General features: G+C 48.3%; 1 protein-coding gene across 1 annotated transcript in view; it reads right to left on the bottom strand.

The window, feature by feature from the left end:
• kalrna (kalirin RhoGEF kinase a) overlaps window positions 1–17500 on the bottom strand; it is a 150585-nt gene that overhangs the window by 77715 nt on the left and 55370 nt on the right. The window contains exons 3-10 of the mRNA XM_076263576.1: window positions 15100–15214; window positions 10107–10299; window positions 9368–9541; window positions 8615–8953; window positions 5055–5177; window positions 2983–3174; window positions 2293–2424; window positions 719–949 (exon numbers count right to left, since the gene is read on the bottom strand). Of these exons, the coding sequence (XP_076119691.1) occupies window positions 719–949; window positions 2293–2424; window positions 2983–3174; window positions 5055–5177; window positions 8615–8953; window positions 9368–9541; window positions 10107–10299; window positions 15100–15214 (1499 nt within the window). The remainder of the gene's footprint in view (window positions 1–718; window positions 950–2292; window positions 2425–2982; window positions 3175–5054; window positions 5178–8614; window positions 8954–9367; window positions 9542–10106; window positions 10300–15099; window positions 15215–17500) is intronic.

Genomic DNA, 17500 nt, shown 5'->3' with positions numbered 1-17500 from the left:
CATATTCCTCCACTCTCCCAGAGGCTGTAAGCCCACACAGCAACTTCAAATCCCCATAAAACCCTACCTGCTAAAAGCAGTCCTGACTGTAAATGCTGTTATCTCAGGCATTCCTGTGTGGGGCCCCAACGCTTAGCAGCATGTCACTGTGCCATGTTTAGGTAGCTGAGTTAGCTGAGATACCAGGGGTTGTGCCACTGGTATGAACCAAATAGGTAACACATGTGAACTTGTTTGTGGATCACCATTGGCAACAGAGGATAGAATTACGCAACTGAATTTACTTTAGACTGCATGTGTTTAACTATAGTGGCCATGCATCTGCAGCAGAAGCTGATGGAGGCCTAAACTTGGCAGATGCAGTCAGTGACTCAACTGAGAGTTTGAAAGATTGATGATATTTAAGCACACCAGCCAATCAAAAGGCATCTCTCCCCTTCATGCTCCAGAAGCACTGGTGAGGAGTGAGGAATATGACAAAAAGTATATTATAATCACGCATCATACCTGTAAAGCATGAGCTAGCAAATGATGCTAGCACCTATGAGGTTGCATGATCAGTACAGGACTATTTAGCTTCTCACTACACACACTCAACAGCTCAACATACACAGCTTTGAAAAAGGATTCAAATCTCGTCAATGTTCGGTAACTTTATGTTGATATTGTTGATATTGACCCACTTATTGTTTGTTTGTGTGCTTGTTTGTGTGTTTACCTGCTGGACGTCCTGCTGGAAGACGCAGAGCTGCAGGCGCTGGTGCAGCCGCACCTTCCTGTGCTGCCAGAGGCTCTCCAGCCGCCGCTGGTGGTGCAGCACCTCGTGCACCACGTCCAGGATGCAGTGCACCGCCTTGGAGTAGTTCGCCGTGGCCGTCAGGGACTCCGCGTCACCGGGACTCAGAGGTCGCTGGAGGACGTCCAGCAAAGCCTTCCCGTCCTGACTGACCTGGAGCGCACATTGGAGGGTGTGTGTGTGTGTGTGTGTGTGTGGGGGGGGGGGGGGTGAATTGAGTATCCTCAGGCATCCCTGAAGACATGCTGTACTGTATATTATCTTTGTTTACATTATCTACTTGGATAAAGATGTGCAATCAGAGTGAATCAGAGTCCCCCGTAGCTAAAATCACACCATAGATTTAGGAGTGTTTAGAGCAAAGAAGAAGCACGCAAAGAGAAGTAAAAAGAAGTAGGGAAACTGTGAGATGTTATGAGCTGCTCTGTCTAAGCTTGTAAATCAAGTAACCCCCCCCCCAACCCCACACCCACCCGATTTGCTACAAAACCTGCTGTCTAAATTAGGTTTGCTCAACCCATAATCATTTTTTATGGCAAATTGCAAAATGATGGCCATCTCAGGAATGTTTACTTTTCTTCCTCCACAGCACAATGAGGACAAACATTGCTAAACCGTCCCCCCATTTATTTCAACCAAAAGTACTTATGGCTAAGTATGCTGTTTGAAAGAGACAAACCAGGACAAACCTTGGTTAAGACTTTTGGTATTTACTCAAAGGTACCCTGTGCAAATGTTTCATGACTAAGAAACCTATTCCCAGAAGATAATATCCAGTGCTAAAGGCTAAACCACATAGGGTGTCGTGTGTGTGATTTCAATCCAACAAGAAAAGGGCACCTTTCTAAAAGCAAAGACATTTGACATTATGAACACATGGCTCTTTTCTCTGTCTTTTTTAAAAACAGATCTGTGGTAAAATGTTTGTGTCACCGCCTACCGATGCTAGCCTCTATATCTCTTGTTTGCATCTTGTCCTAAAAATGGAATTTTTAAAAACATGGCACAGCAGCACATTTCTATTCCTAACCATGTTTCTTTTCACAAACCACATCCCCCAAAAACTAGTTCCTAAAAAATAATTCTGGAGCAAGCAGCGAGAGAGATAAACAGAGAGAGAGAGAGAGAGAGAGAGAGAGAGAGAGAGAGAGAAGAGGAGAAAAGCATGCACGCCCTGTCAGCACCCCACACTGGACAAACAAACCTACTGTTTTGATTGGAGTTTTGTTTACATCACATTAGCTGACTGAATCAGTGTTTACACAACTCCGGTCTTATTTTTTGTTTGTGCCTCCCCACACCCTAATTTTTTATTTTGACTCTTTTCCTTGGCTCTGTCTGTATGCTAGTTGCTTGTGTTTAGACTGTACTGTATGTCTCTGAGCATGACCTCTCTGTGGGGTCAGTGTGTGTGTGTGTGTGTGTGTGTGTGTGTGTGTGTGTGTGTGTGTGTGTGTGTGTGTGTGTGGAGCTGGCTGTGGCGTGCGTGGACTGACCTCAGTGTAGGCTTGGGTCACCTGCTCGTAGAGCGTCTGGTGGTGGTGGATGGCCAGCTCCAGGTCCTGCATGCCCGACGGCAGGCCTCCCTCACTGCATATCTTGCACCAGGCCTCCACGCCGGACAGGAACTGGAAGAGGGCCAACAGACGCATTCACAGTCGGTCAGAGACATGACGGCCGGGAGGGGCCCCGGCGCCTTGCAGGACGACTGGCTGAGTGCTTTCTGACAGGCTGGGGTTTTGTTCGACCGCCAGGCCTTTACGATATCCTGTGCCCAGGAAGCGGGCTTTGTCCCCAGCCGTCAACCCCAGTGCACTTCATGACCACACTACATTTTACATTTACGGGTGGTTAAACAGTAGCGTTACTCAGTGAAATCCTACAGTGACTGCACCAATTTAAAAACCAAACACTCTCGAGCTCCTTCACAGTCTACTACTGTATACAGTCTAACTGCAGCGTTACTCAGTGAAAAGCCAAACACTGTTTTAGAGCTCCTTTACTGGACTAAACAATGAAGAGCATAGGAGCATTAGTGCTGTAGGAGCACGGTCATCAGTGTGTGAGTCAAGCTGTGTAGCATTAGGCTGTGTTACTTGAGGAAGGGCGGTAAAGGCTTTGTTGTGAGCTGGGGGTTGGGGTATACTAAGGGGGGGGGGGGGGGGGGGGGGTTATGCCTTTAGTACCTGTTCTGATTTTTGGTGGAACACGGCGGACATGGCCAATATGGTGCTCCGCTCGTCCAGCGCTGCGGCGAAGCTCTTCCACTCCTGGTCCAGCTGGGCCGAGATCTGCTTGATCTGCTGCGAGGCGTAGTGGCCAGCCTCCGACAGACGCGAGGCCACCGACATGATGCGGTTTATGTTGACATAGGCATTCTGTGGAGAGCAGACCGTGTCAGGTAAGCACAGGATAAACGCTCACAGGATGTTTTTTTTACAAAAAAACATTTCCATTTCGGTTTATCCCTCTCCTATTTATGCTAAACTGGGATGAACGAAATATAACAACCGCTGTCTATTTGTGCACATTTAAATGTGAGATGTCAAACCTTTTAAGGCTAGGTCTTTAGCAAGGCTAATTCCAACTAATAGTCTGCTACATGGGAATGAATAAATGTTGAACCCAGCGTTATTGTGTCTGTGCCAGATCCACCCTCTGTAAGCCCCCCTCTCCCACTCTGACAGCTCTATTATGACTTAAAGTGCCACCAGCGGCGGCCCCACACAACACCAAATACTTATGACACGTGAGTCGGCGTGAAGCGAGTGGTAAACAACTAAAGGACAACAAGCATGACGAAATCCCACCATCATTCCCTGGCAGACGAGCACTGATGTCTTTCACACTCCCACACACACGTGCGCACATGCACGCGCGCACACACACACACACACACACACACACACACACACACACACACACACACACACACACACACACACAGATGCACACACATCGACACACACACATCGACACACACATCCACACACACAAACACACACACACACACACACACACACACACACACACACAGAGACACTTACTCACTCACTCACTCACACACACACACACACACACACACACACACACACACACACACACACACACACGGATTCACATGCTCCCTGCTGCCATCTGGCTCCTCTCGCAGAGCCACCCATCCATCATCTGCCTTCATGCCGTGTCTCACGGCCGCGTGGAGAGTTCGCTCTGTTCATTTCGCAGCCTCCCGTCAGGCCGTAGCAGCGGTGTTTATTTACTGGTAACCTGATTACAGCCTCTAACGATGCAGTAAAAACGCTAATAAGTGGTTCATTTAAACCAGGGGCCTAATTAAGTGTTGGGCGCAGAGCGAGCAGGCCTGAATCAGGGAGTTGGAAATGAGATGACAGTGAGACAGTGAGACGGTGAGACAGTGAGACGGTGGGGGAGATCTGTGCTGTCATCATAGCTACGACTCAAGGTTCTCTCACTGCGGTTCCTTTAGTGTGCTGAAAGTTTGATGTGTTTTTTTTTTTTGTCGTCAGGCAGGAGAGTGGTGAGGGAAGGTTATGGCGGTATGGTGTAGCTGTTTCTGTGATGATGACTGCGCCGCCGTGGCAACAGGCTGGTGGAGTCAATCTGTGTTCTCTGGAAAGGAGAGCAGCACAGACGGGTGGCAGGAGGCCTGCTGAGACCACCACTCACCACACCACCCTCACACCACAACGCACAGAGCCCAGCACAGCACACACTCCTCTCATAATTACACACACACACACACACACATTCTCACACTCAGCAGGAGACACATTCACATGGCACATACACAGGCCTTTATTAAAACATAAAATATATGCTATGAAATTAAGACATGATTTTTACATTTTACAAATTAATACATACATTGTTTTGTATGTACAGTAAGAAATATGCTGGGCTCTGTGCGCTGTGGTGTGAGGGTGGTGTGGTGAGTGCCCACATACACGCACACACACACACACACACACACACACACACACACACGCATTCTGTGTGTGTCACTCAGTGCAGAATTTTATTGAGACCTGAGTCAATTCCTGTGCTGATCAATTTCTCTGAACAGATACATTAAGGTCCTCAAGTGCAGCACCCAGCCCCACTAACCCCGGGGGTAATTGAGTTGAGTCTGCACTAGACCCCCCCCCCCCCCCTCCCCTCTTCTAAAGAGAGAGAGAGCGAGAGAGAGAGAGAGAGAGAAGGAGAGAGAGAGAGAGAGAGAGAGAGATAACCTCACCATGGAGTTCATGGCGAAGTGATTGTGTTGGGTCTGCAGGTCCACGGCGTGCTGGTAGCTCACGCCAATCTCGGTGTGGCTCTGGAGGAACAGCTCCTTGTTGTGACTGATCCAGTCAAACATCTAGGAGAGAGAGCGCACAAAACACAGCACAAGGGAAAAGTGTTATCCTTACACTCATTCTAGGGGATATCTGTAATCACTCAAAAAGCACAAGAATGTTCTAGAATACTCAAACGGCTCTCATCGGTTTTGTAGAGGAAAGGTTTATATTAAGGAAATGAAGTCACTGTTGGCTTGCGTATCTATATATATTGGAGGTGGATCAACATCAATGGTGTTGTCAAAAAAATGGATCCCTCTACTCAGGGGTGAATGCAGAGGGGATTACTGAGTCATATTTAGTCTATTTCTCCCTCTAGGAGTGGATGGCCGTGGTCCAGATGGGCTAGCATTAGTAGACTGACTAGATCAATCAAGTGTGTTCTTAAACAGCGATCGCGTCATTGGCCATCGAACACAAAGGCCCCTTATTAAAAAGAAAATGACTCGTAAGAGGTGTGTTCCTGTTGTACAAAAGATAAAACATAAAATGTATTTTTAGAACTAATAGGCCGAGATTAAAGAGTGTTTTGATGGGCTAATGTTAATTAGCATAGATTGAATATTTGGGTAAATTCAATTAAAACTAGACTGCAATCTACTTCAATCCAATTTTATCTACAAATTTCACACTTGGTAGAATGGTACGGCTGTTAGACAGCCGTACCCTTGTTTAAATAGGTTTTAAACTTGATTAACTGGAGAGTAAATCGATACAGAGACAACACAGGCATTACAAATAGCAAATAAACTGGAAATTGAGAGCAAACAGTTCTTAATTCATTCTATGCTAAAGGAGCATGAAGAATGTTACTAGAAAAAAACCAGACAAATTCAAATCAAACCAAATAATCTTTGAAGCATCATAAATGTTTGATCATTATCAGTCCATTTAATTACAAGCCTTTCATCAATCTCAAGTTTAAATGTCAATTGATAAAGGAAGAAGCACAGACAACTACAAGCTGCAAACCGCTTTCTCTGCACTCTGCATTACTGATGAAAAGCTGCAGTTTGGTAGTCTGGGAGCCTTTTGATTTCGGTGGAGCGCCAGACCAAACATTCCTGTCTGAAGGGATGACCGTCACATTTCAAGATCTGTTTGTGAGTCAGCAGACGTCCCTGGTGTCGGCCGACTTCGTCAAAAATAAACACTGGAGTAAGCCTCAAAAATGCTCACTAAGTAAAAAAACAACAAAGAGTATAGCCGCTTGGACACCACAGCGTGTCAGGACAAATTATCAACCCGGGACCCTCGAGTGAGATGAATATAGACACTAATCACAGGGCCGGGGAGCCGACATGAGGTCATAGCACATGTGGACAGAGGGAGAGAGAGACAGAGGAAGCAAGAAAGAGAAAAAGAGAGGACTGAGAGAGGGGACAGAGAGAGAGAGAGAGAGAGACAAAGAAACAGAGAGAGAGAGAGAGGAGTGTGAGAAGAGAGAGTGAGTGAGGGAGGGATGGGATGGGGGCCCTGCAGACGGTTATTGCTGTCTTTGATCTGGGTCCTCACACATATGAGCTGGCTTTACTGGAGGCACAGGGAAAGCACCTCATTTTACCACAGCTAAAAAAGAGGACACATCCCTTTTGAACCATTCCTACTTCAATGGCACTTAAGCGTCCACGTAAAGCGGCATTCAGAATAAGTCTTTTAAAGTGGAATAGCAGGTGCAAGGAAAACTGGTGGGAACAACTGGCGATGGCACACTGGCGGCCCCAGATGACATTTCTCCATTTCTGGCAATAGCATCTGACGGCAGTGAGTCTGGGGAGGTGGCCCTGGGCAAACTGATTGCGTAATGCATTGATCGGTGTTATTAGTTAAGGTATGACAAAAAAACATCTCCCCCAAGGGGGGTGGGGTGGGGGCAACGCACCCACACACAGCCGGCAGTGGGGCCTTGATTGGCTGTCGCACCACAGCAAATTAATCATTATGTGGGCCTGTCCTAATCAAAGGCACCATGGGAAAACACTGCAATTAGGGGAAGAGAGTGCACTTATCGAAATGAGCCTCTCTGTGTATAATCCAGGGGCCATTGTCCCTCCAGTTCATCATTCTGGGTTAAATAAGGAGGCGGGGAAAGCCTAGTGTTGATCCGGAGCTGAAGGGTCACTCCGTCACTGTCTCACGAAAGCAAACACTCGCTACACTACTCCGCTGCCTGCTCTTTGGTCATGTCACGCATTCCATGGTTAGGAAATTAAGACACTGGCCAATCGAAATAACCGTTTTGAAAAATATGAGGCTGTTTTTAAGGATGGCTTTTTTTCCCCTCGCGTCTCACGAGGCCTGGTTATTGCAAGTCTCCTCACCTTAAGTGCCAGGGCTTTTAGTGGTGAGATTCCCATTGGGTTGTCATCACTTTACAGTATCCTACTGGCTGTGTTATTCTGTTTACATTTCAAAAATGGATGCCTGCTGGTTATCTAAACAAGCGGACATTATTGGAAGGTTTCACCAAATGACAATCCAGCCAGCAGAAATATCAAGTCAACGACTGAAGCCCACATGCAAGCTGAGCCCACCACACAAATTCCTATCACTCCCATGTTTGTTATTCAATGCTGCACTGAAGACATTGAGGCGTGTGCCTTGAATAAATATTTGCACACAAGGGACAGGTTTTAAAAATGAGAATGAATAACTCCGAAATGTTGGAGAATAGTTTGTTTACCACACTAGTTGACTCTGCAGCCGAAAAGGCCAATGTCATCCCTCAACACAGCGGGCTCATCCAGACCCAAACGCTTCCAACATTCCCTGTCTGTCCAGCAACACTCAGATTGATGGTTGCTGTGTACATTTCTCAAGGAGAGAAAAGGTGGAAAAACGTATTTTTTTCACAGACTGTACAGTGCCCTTTCTGTACATTGTACATTATGCTGAAACAAACATTCATTGTGCAGTTTACTAAATTTATATTTCACTTGCATTTGTTTTGTATAAAAAATATATTTTTTTCTTCTCATAATTTTTACTAACAATGCTGCCTGTGGGTTGAACTGCTGTTAGCATTTCTTGCAAATTTCCACCAGATTTAGTCACCATTGAAACCCTCCCTTCACCTTCACTGTGTGGTGCATACAGAATATCAATGGAATGCTGGAATGCTGATTGGTTGATACTGCTGAACCGTGCTGAAACTATTGTGGCTGATTACAAAGCCCTGGAGAGCCCTAAAGGCTATTTCCTTTTTCTCAGAGTACAGTATCTATTTTCATGATTGCTATCAGAGCGCAAACTCATCTACTATACATATTCCCAGAAAGTCACTTAAGTAATTTTTACAAAAAAAAAAGCTCTTATTTACTCTACATAGATGCATTATTAAGCTGTCATTTATGGTCTCACAGCCATTTTTCATTTCCTAAATCAGCCTCGTTGTTTACAACCCTTTGTCGCACAACTCTTCAGCACTACTCTGCCTGTCGTGTCGTCTCACACCGACCTTCTCGGCATCCTGCTCGAAGAGCCGCAGCTGGAAGCACTGGTCCAGCTTGAGCTTGCGCACGTGCCACATCTGGTGCAGATGCTGGCGTGTGGAGTGCAGCTTGTCCAGCAGGCTGGCGATCTTGGGCACCACGCTCTGGAAGTCAGCGCTGCCCGAGATGCAGTTGCGGCCCGAGAAGCCGTCGCTAGCGCGGATGCACTGCAGCAGCCGCTGGCCCTCGCGGTCCAGCTCGTCCACTGGCGCCTTCATCACCTTCTTCTTCAGCTGCGTGTGTTCATCGATGAGGCGCCGGGAGCCCTCCACGTCCACCGGGAACTCCTTCTTGGCCAGCAGCTCCTTCACAACGGGAGAAAAAACACACACACAGTTTTAGCTATTTGGCTTTATTATTCCTATAAACAACACTATGGTTACCACTACGGTCAAGGCCAGCACCTGCACAGTCTCACTCTTTAAGACAGCACTTCTTGTAGGAGTTGATGTGGAAAGGGTTGCATTTTCTTGCTGAATTTACACCCACCATAAATTACAAACCTCTGGCGGTTGCTCAAGCAATGCAATAACCTCAGCTTCACAGTTTAATTTCTTCTGATGCTATCTTGACACTGCACAATATTTATCACTAGTAAATATTGAAAATATATTTGACCTGATATCATTTATGCCACTGACAAGTATAATAAAGTTTTTCTTTTCTCGAATGTCACGGAATCTTCTGGTGCCCCCCGCCCCCCCCTCCCCCCTCCTCACCTGTAGGTCCTCCAGGCGGGACAGGAGGTGCACGGCGCTCCCCATGAACTCCTCCAGTGACATGCGCAGCTCCATCCACTCCTCGTGGTTGTATTCCAGCGAGCCCTCAAAGTCGTCCGTCAGCTGAGACGGGTCCACTAGCTTAGTCAGCCCTTCCACTGACACCATGCTAGTCTGTCAACGCCACACAATAAAAACACATACAGAGAGAGAGAGAGAGAGAGAGAGAGAGAGAGAGAGAGAGAGAGAGAGGTCAGGTTATGCTGGCTGAGTGGAAACATGAAGTATTCCTTTCAGGCCGGCGCTCATTAGAGGGCCTCTCTGAGGAGATGAAAACGCAGGCGGAGAAATAGAGGACTACAGTGTGCCAGAAAGAGTCGAGGAACTGGTTCCTCAAAACCACACAACTGTGGCAAGGACTGACCCCCCGACCTGTGCTACTGAGCATGGAGGTGGCGCGAATAGGGAAAAATGTTGCCGTCGTTAAAAATAATGACGCGAACAGTGTGCGAAATGGCTTTTCTATTAAGGTGTTTATGAAGATCTCGTTAAAATAGATTACTACTGTCTCTGTCTGATGTGTGGAGAGACGGAGTCCAAAAGCACTGTGTAAATAGTTTCAATTGAGTCCTCCAGCTCAAATGGTCCCAAGTCCCACCCAAGTCCCACATTTGGGGGAAAGACCTGGTGATTATGCTTATGGAAAAGTGGCAGAGTGCCATGACACATGGTACAATACCTCAAAGGTAAACTTGGCACTGCCAAAGTTGGTCTTCTGCTTCTGCCAGAAGTTGTCGGGCTTAATGATGAGGGCGACGCAGATTTCGGCGGGGAAGGCTTCCTGTAGGGTCTTCAGCAGCGGCTTGATCAGGTCCCACTTGGAACCGCGCATGTCAATGATCACAGTGAAGCCGCGCTTGCACACATCCTCACTGCCAAGGAGAGTGAGAGAGAGAGAACGAGAGAGAGCGAGAGGGAGAGAGACAGAAAGAAAGAGAGAGCAAGAGAGAGAGATGTTAGAGTCCTGTGGGGCTCCCAGTCATCCACTCCCTGCCCACTGGCCCTATGAGGGGCCCCATCTCCAGGGGCCCTCCCTCTAGAGTGCATCTGATTCCCATTCACCCTCCCTCAGGCAACACTACTGAGGCTGTGACCAACTGAAACACTACTGGCCTTCGCATTCTTCTGACCCACTAATTCATCCTTTAAAGTCCTCTCCAGAGTGGAGCGTCTCAAGGTTTCTCATTATGATAGAGGCAGGCTGTGGAGGCCTGCGGAGGGCGACGCAAACACGCAATCACCCACACACTGGCCCCAGGAGTGTCTGAGTAATGGGTTTCGCTCACTGGCGAGGAATCTATTGAAGAAATCCCCAAAATGGATGTCCCCATTTTTCTTATGTCAGGTTAGCAGGCTGCTCCTGCACCACGGCCAGTTCTATTCTTAGCGCTGCCGCTTTGAAAGCACTCGGCGGTGATTGGGAGACAAAAATAAACCGTAATTGCTTTGCCCCCTCGGTGCGCCCATCCAACTCCCTCATCCTCCATCCTCCTCTCTCTCTCTCTCTCTCTCTCTCTCTCTCTCTCTCTCTCTCTCTCACACACACACACTCTCACTCCCTATCACTCTCTCTGTCTCTCTCTCTCTCTCACTCTCTCTCTCTCTCTCCCTCTCTCTCTCTCTCTCTCTCTCTCTCTCTCACACACACACTCTCACTCCCTATCACTCTCTCTGTCTCTCTCTCTCTCTCTCTCTCTCTCTCACACACACACTCTCACTCCCTATCACTCTCTCTGTCTCTCTCTCTCTCTCTCTCTCTCTCTCTCACACACACACTCTCACTCTCTATCACTCTCTCTCTCTCTCTCTCTCTCTCTCTCTCTCTCTCTCTCTCTCACACACACACTCTCACTCCCTATCACTCTCTCTCTCTCTCTCTCTCTCTCTCTCTCTCTCTCTCACACACACACTCTCACTCCCTATCACTCTCTCTGTCTCTCTCTCTCTCTCTCTCACTCTCTCTCTCTCTCAAACCTGAAGCATTGCCAATGTGTTCCAATACAAGTGGAAATAATATCACAAAGATGTAATGTTCCTTCCCAGTTGTGAGAAAGAGAGAGAGAGAGAAATAGAGAGAGAGAGAGGAGGGCAGAAAGAGAGAGACCTACAGGACACAGTGAGTCGGCACCAGCGGAGGGGTCTTTTCAGCAACAACATGGGGGAAAAAAGAGAAAAACCCTCCTCCTTATTAGGCCCTTTCACTTCCTGACGTCTGCTATTCTCAGCTCGAGTGCGGTCCAAAAACAACAGCCCAGAGAACCTGACATCACACTGCCTGGGGGGAGGAAGTGTTAGGGGCCGGATGACTCTCTTTTGTGTTGAGTGGATGAGGCACTGTTACTCTGGGAAGGCCTATTATGGCTTGAGCTCCAAGCAGACATGCCAGTGGACCAATCCTCTGTGCTCTTTACCACAGTACACTTTCTTTTTCCCTTCATCCAAAGCCATTATTATGGCCTCATGTTCACCTTGACTTAACAAGAGTGTGTGTACTTTATGTGTGTGCCGGATTGGAAAGCCATGACATCATTCTGTCCCTTACACACAGTCTGTCAGAAAGCAACCCTGGGTTCATAAATCGATGCCTTGGGAAAAACATGAACAACAAACACTCGGAATCTGAAAGGGAACATGAGCGAGCCTTTTTGCTTTGAATGAATCTCAAACATTGCACATGTCCTTGCCATGCAGCACTGAATAATAGCCCCCAGGGACACTGGTAGTAGGGGTCAATGAGATTGATTTTTGTTTCTGTGCCTAACACAAAACAAACGACAGGCATTGTCCCGTGGTACAGTGAGGTGACACAGAGGTTGTGACCCCTGCACTCTGCTGTAACTTAATGGAGTCAAAAGGTTTCGCTTTCATGACGCACGGCAAAGGCCCGGCTGGGTTCATGCAGCCCGGCTGTTGTGTGACGTTTCTGCATGAAATGAAAGCACTGACTCAGTGTGACTGTTCCCACCCCAAGCACAGGCACTGCATCTTGTTCCAAGACTCGAAAGATCAACTGTTTAGTATCAACCACAGGGAACACACAGAAAACTCGGTAACGACTAGGTAACGACTAGGGGGAAAAAAGTCTGAGAGGTTTGGTTTAACTCAGATAGATCAAGGGCAGAGTATTGTGCCTGTCAGTTTGAGTCATTCATTTTTGAAGGATTTGCCCAAGATGTTCAGCTGCAGTTCTCTCCCTCTCTTTCTCTCTCTCTCACTCTCCCTCTCTTTCTCTCTCTCTCACTCTTTCTCTATTTATTTCTCTCTCTCTCTTTTTCTCATTGCAATTCCCTTTACTGGTCACTGTTGAACAAATGTTGGCAATGTAGGGTCAAACAGAGGGTCTGTCTCTCCCTCTCTCACTGGCTGTTTAAACTCTTATTAAGTGCTGCTTTGTTCTGGGTTCTGGAGACAGGCTTTGAAGCTGACTTCACATGCCAAGTGCCAGGCCTGATCGATGCTCCAGTGAGCTCACCACCACCCTGTCACTGCAGCTGACACAACTTCACTCAAGTGTAGCTAACACACACACACACACACACACAAAAATACACATGCAAACACACTACCATTAACACACGGTAGTGTAAATTTACTCATGTGCATATACACATAAACATACTAAAGCTTGTAAACATTTAAACTAACACTCACAAGCATGCTGATTCTAACACATGCATGCACAAAGAGTCAGGCACACATGCTCACGCAAACAGATATGTGTGCATAGGTTACTCTCAGACACCTCACATACTGGGCCCGATATCTCACACCCACGCACACGTGCACACACACACACTTGTACGCATACGCACGCACACACCTGCCCACGCACACACACACACACACACACACACATACACACACAGCACTTAGCAGTTTGTATCCCATAGTCTCTAAACTAAATGCTCCACTTATGCAGAGACAATGGCTGGCAGCAGATGTGACATTTTAAAGGCTGAGATCTCTGAGCAAATCAGTGTTTATCCACCTAGACAGTCCCCATCACGCACAGAAGAGAGGGTCAAAGCCAAGGCCATTCTTCAAGACCGCCTTCTACACTTCGTCTGTCTCTACAGCTTAAGATTCTAAGGCTTCTTTTTCTCCAAAAACATTATTCTTTCGCAGAAGAGCGAAGATTGATTTCGGCTACAATAAATGAGTATCTTCTACAACCAGGAAACAATCTGCAACACAATGGCATTCATCAAAGACATACATCATGTGATCAGGAGAGAAAGGCCGATATTTTTTTTTGTTCCTTTCAAGAACAAGAAAAGAAGAGAAAGAGAGAGAGAGAAATTGTCCTTGGTTTGGTGGGTACAGCACAAAAGCAGCTGTTTGGTCAAATGACCATAAATCATCCGTGATGCGCGGCTCCTTCAGGGAGCTCCGCATAATGGCCCTCCTGGAAAGACAAGTGTGTGTTTGGGAGGATGGAGGAGGTGGAGGAGGAGGGAGAGGGATTGTGGTGGTGGTGGCTGAACGAGAGGCCTGGGAGCCAGAGGAAGAGCCGCAGCGCTGGGCTGGCTGTTTACATTACCTTCCCTTCAAGGACACCCTCTCCTCCTCCTCCCCCTCCTCCTCCTCCTCCTCCTCCTCCTCCGCGTGCTACCGCTAACCGCTAACCGCTACAGCACCACGGCGCTCGGACTCCGGCCACTTACAGTAATGCACTAGAGCAGCGGCAGTGGGGGAGAGATGTGACCGAGGCACCAGCAGGGAGTGGGGGGGCTGGGTGCTCACTGAGCGGCCGGAGGGAGGCAGAAAGGCTGCCTCGGTAACGGTATTATGACATGGCATTCTGATATGTATTAAGGCTAGGCTAACAGTGGGGGAAGGATCTATGCAGATGACCAAAGGAGGGGTCACCAGCTCCACCAGCTCTCTTTCCAACTGGCTTTGGAGAGAGAGGCAGGCCTCACAGGGACGGTGGCGATTGTGGGGGTGGGGGGTTTGGAAGGGAAGGCATTTATCTTTGTTATCTTTGCACACAGGACTGCGCTCTCAGACACACTGACCCTGCTCTCCTTTACTTCATGACCACATCAGTAAAACACGACGACAGGAGGAGAACTTGCCAAAGAGATTTACTCCGTACGTTCTGGCTTTGCTGATAAGACACTGTAAATTTAGATGATTTGCTATTACTGGATCAGATGTTGATGATGACTCAGGGCGTTTTTACATTAGTATAGCCTAAAGCATGGAGTTTCATTAAAAATGGTTTTCTCTCCCAATCACGCACTTTGTAGAATTCAATATAAAACCTCAGTTAATAGCATAGTAAATAGTGGTGTTATGAGCCTGTACTGACAGCACAGGGGGCTCCAAACCCACTGTCCTCTAGCACGCTGAGCTGCACCTGCACAACGTCTCGCGGCTGTCCGCACTCCTCATAAATAAGGACCCATCCCACAACACTGCTCTCTGACCAGTGGTGCAGCTTTACTTCACATGTGAAAAATCTCTAATATTTACTACGCAGCTGCACACCCTCACTGATCTCTTTTTACAGTAGTGTATTTGTATCTCAGTGCATACTTTTCTTTACTCTTTTTAAATTTATGTTGACTCTTAACCTGGACGAATTCCTTGCATTTCTGGTGCAGAGCATGAAGATTCTTGACGAAGTGTCAGGTGACTGGACGCTGCCCCCCACCCCCACCCCTTACCTGGGCACAGTGGACAGGTAGGTCACCAGCCTGCGCAGCTCCTCGTGCTTTATTCTGTCGTGGTTGCTTCTGGCGGGGAACGTCAAAATGGGGCCTCCTCTCTTGTCCCGACCCCCTGTGGGAAAAGCCAATGATGTTATTTACGAGAGCGTCTCGGTTCCGCTCCGAGGCGGAACATTAGCTGGGGAGAGAACAAAATAAATAAACATCACACCCTCTACAGCGTCCTCTCTCTCTCTCACTCTCTCTCTCTCACTCTCACTCTCTTTCTCTCTCTCACTCTCTCCCTCATTCGCCCTGTCAAGTTGTCCTTTATAAATCAATTAAAAGGCACAGGCGCGTTCCATAAAAACAGACTGTGCCTGGGCTGCCATGACTCTCACCTCCCATGCGCGTGTTTTCACTCTGCCGGGATTCGTTTCCCAGGCTTGTGCCTGCGTGCGACGTGCTGAGTGAGGAGTGGGCAGATCAGGCCGAGACGGAGTGTGGGCCTGATCTCTGTGGGTCCCCAGGGGTGCAAGCGTGGCCCCAGGGACCTAGAGCCTTGTCAGGGAGGTGGGGTGTGACTGATCCCAGGGTGAGAGGCAGATCTCTCCCTGACTGACAGACTCCAGGACCCTTTTCCCCTGATGCTGTCTACACGTGTGAGCCCAAGCTCCTCACCGTGTCTTCTCCCTCCTCCTCCGCCTCTCACCATCCTCCTCTCACAGCTCTGCGTGGCCGTCTACACCACCCTCCACCCCCCCCCCCCCAGCCCCGCCCAGGCTTCATCTGGACTTTGGGAGGGGGCCAAGATTGCACCATGCACAGGCGCTCACCAACAGATAAAGGAAACTGAGTTACAGCTGAAAACATGCTGATGTATTTTAAGAGGGAGGAGGAGGAGGAGGAGAGAGAGAGAGATAAAAAGATGAGGGGAGGGGGGTTCATCTAAGATTCATGCCAGACTACTTCCATCCCAAGGGGAAACCGCGGAGGTCCCCTCCCCACCATCTCATCCTCACCCCAAAGCCTTCCCTCTCTCCCTACCTCCTTCCCTCTCTCTCTCCCTTCCTCCTTCCCTCCCTCCCTCACTAATGGCAGTCGTATGTGTATTACCATAAATGAGCCTCTCTGTATGCTCCCTAACATTCGTTCCATTATGAGTCTGAGCCACCATGCCTCCAGCTCAACTCCTACACCCCCCCTCCACCCCCACACACATCCACACTTCCTCCACCTCCCCCAGCATCCCCATCACCTCCACACCACCTCCTCCTCCCTCATCTGCTCCAGTGCTGACCTCCCCCCCCATTCAAACTAGGGGGAACAGAGCCAGCAACAAACGATCTCTGACTCCAGTCACAGAGCAGAGCAGAGCAGAGCACCCCACTCATTTGAACTCTGTTTACATGGCTCTCCGCCACTAAGAGACCCACCCCCCCCGGGCTTTCATCTTAGAGGAGGTGCTTGGCCTCGACCCCCATCCCTCTTTTGCCTTTAGGAAGGGTGTGTGTACGTCTGATCGGGAGTGTACACAAGACTAGGCCCTCTAGACCAACTGCCAGCGTACACCATTCACTTGCATGGAAACACGAAGGGGGGTGGGGGGGGGGGGGGCTAGGCAAAGTTTTGATGGATCGTTGTACCCTTGTGCTGACATTCCCTTAAGCCCGTCCATGAGGAAGTGGACTTATGGAGCGAGAGAGAGGGCCTCTCCTGCTCTGGCTGCAGCTCTGAGTGATGCGCGGAGAGAGAGAGAGAGAGAGAGAGAGAGAGAGAGAGAGAGAGAGAGAGAGAGAGAGAGAGAGAGAGATGGACAGATGGCGCAGGGGAAAGTGAGTGAAGCCATGCACAGCCCATAAACCCACAGGTGATTGATAACAGCGTCCATCTCTTCTGTGCTCCCCTCTCCGCTCTCTTTCTCAAAAGCACTTGGCCTGGTCACCTGAGTGACATAACACGGGCCTCCTTCTCCTCCTCTTCCTCCTCCTCTTCCTCCTTCTCCTCTGCTCTCTGGGACTGAGAGTATGAGTGGGGGAATAAATATGCCAAGGGGCTACGCTCTATTTATTTCATGTGCCTGCCCAATCCTGCTGGATCAATTGAGATGTCTGGCGGGTCACGTGGTGTGGTATGTAGGCTACTCCGTCTCTCTCACTGTATTACTCTAACACACACGCATACCAGTGCGTACACACACACACACACACACACACACACACACACACACACACACACACACACACACACGGATGGTACCTGAGACATACTAAGACACACCTCCCTTCTAAAAATAAAACAAAACAAAAAAACGAATTTTGAATCATTTAAATTCATTTGAAGTTGTTCCAATCTGGTTAGTCATCATGCGCAATGCACACAAATCAGCATCATTATGAAGCAACAGGAAGAGAACACA

The sequence above is a fragment of the Alosa pseudoharengus genome, unplaced genomic scaffold (genome assembly GCF_046254945.1).
Source record: "Alosa pseudoharengus isolate Yale_2024_CS ecotype anadromous, Long Island Sound unplaced genomic scaffold, YU_APseudo_1.1 YU_APseudo_1.1_scf_3, whole genome shotgun sequence".
Classification (NCBI taxonomy): domain Eukaryota; kingdom Metazoa; phylum Chordata; class Actinopteri; order Clupeiformes; family Clupeidae; genus Alosa; species Alosa pseudoharengus.
The sequence above is the reverse complement of the archived record's forward strand: the minus strand, read 5'-3'. Positions and strand labels throughout refer to the sequence as shown.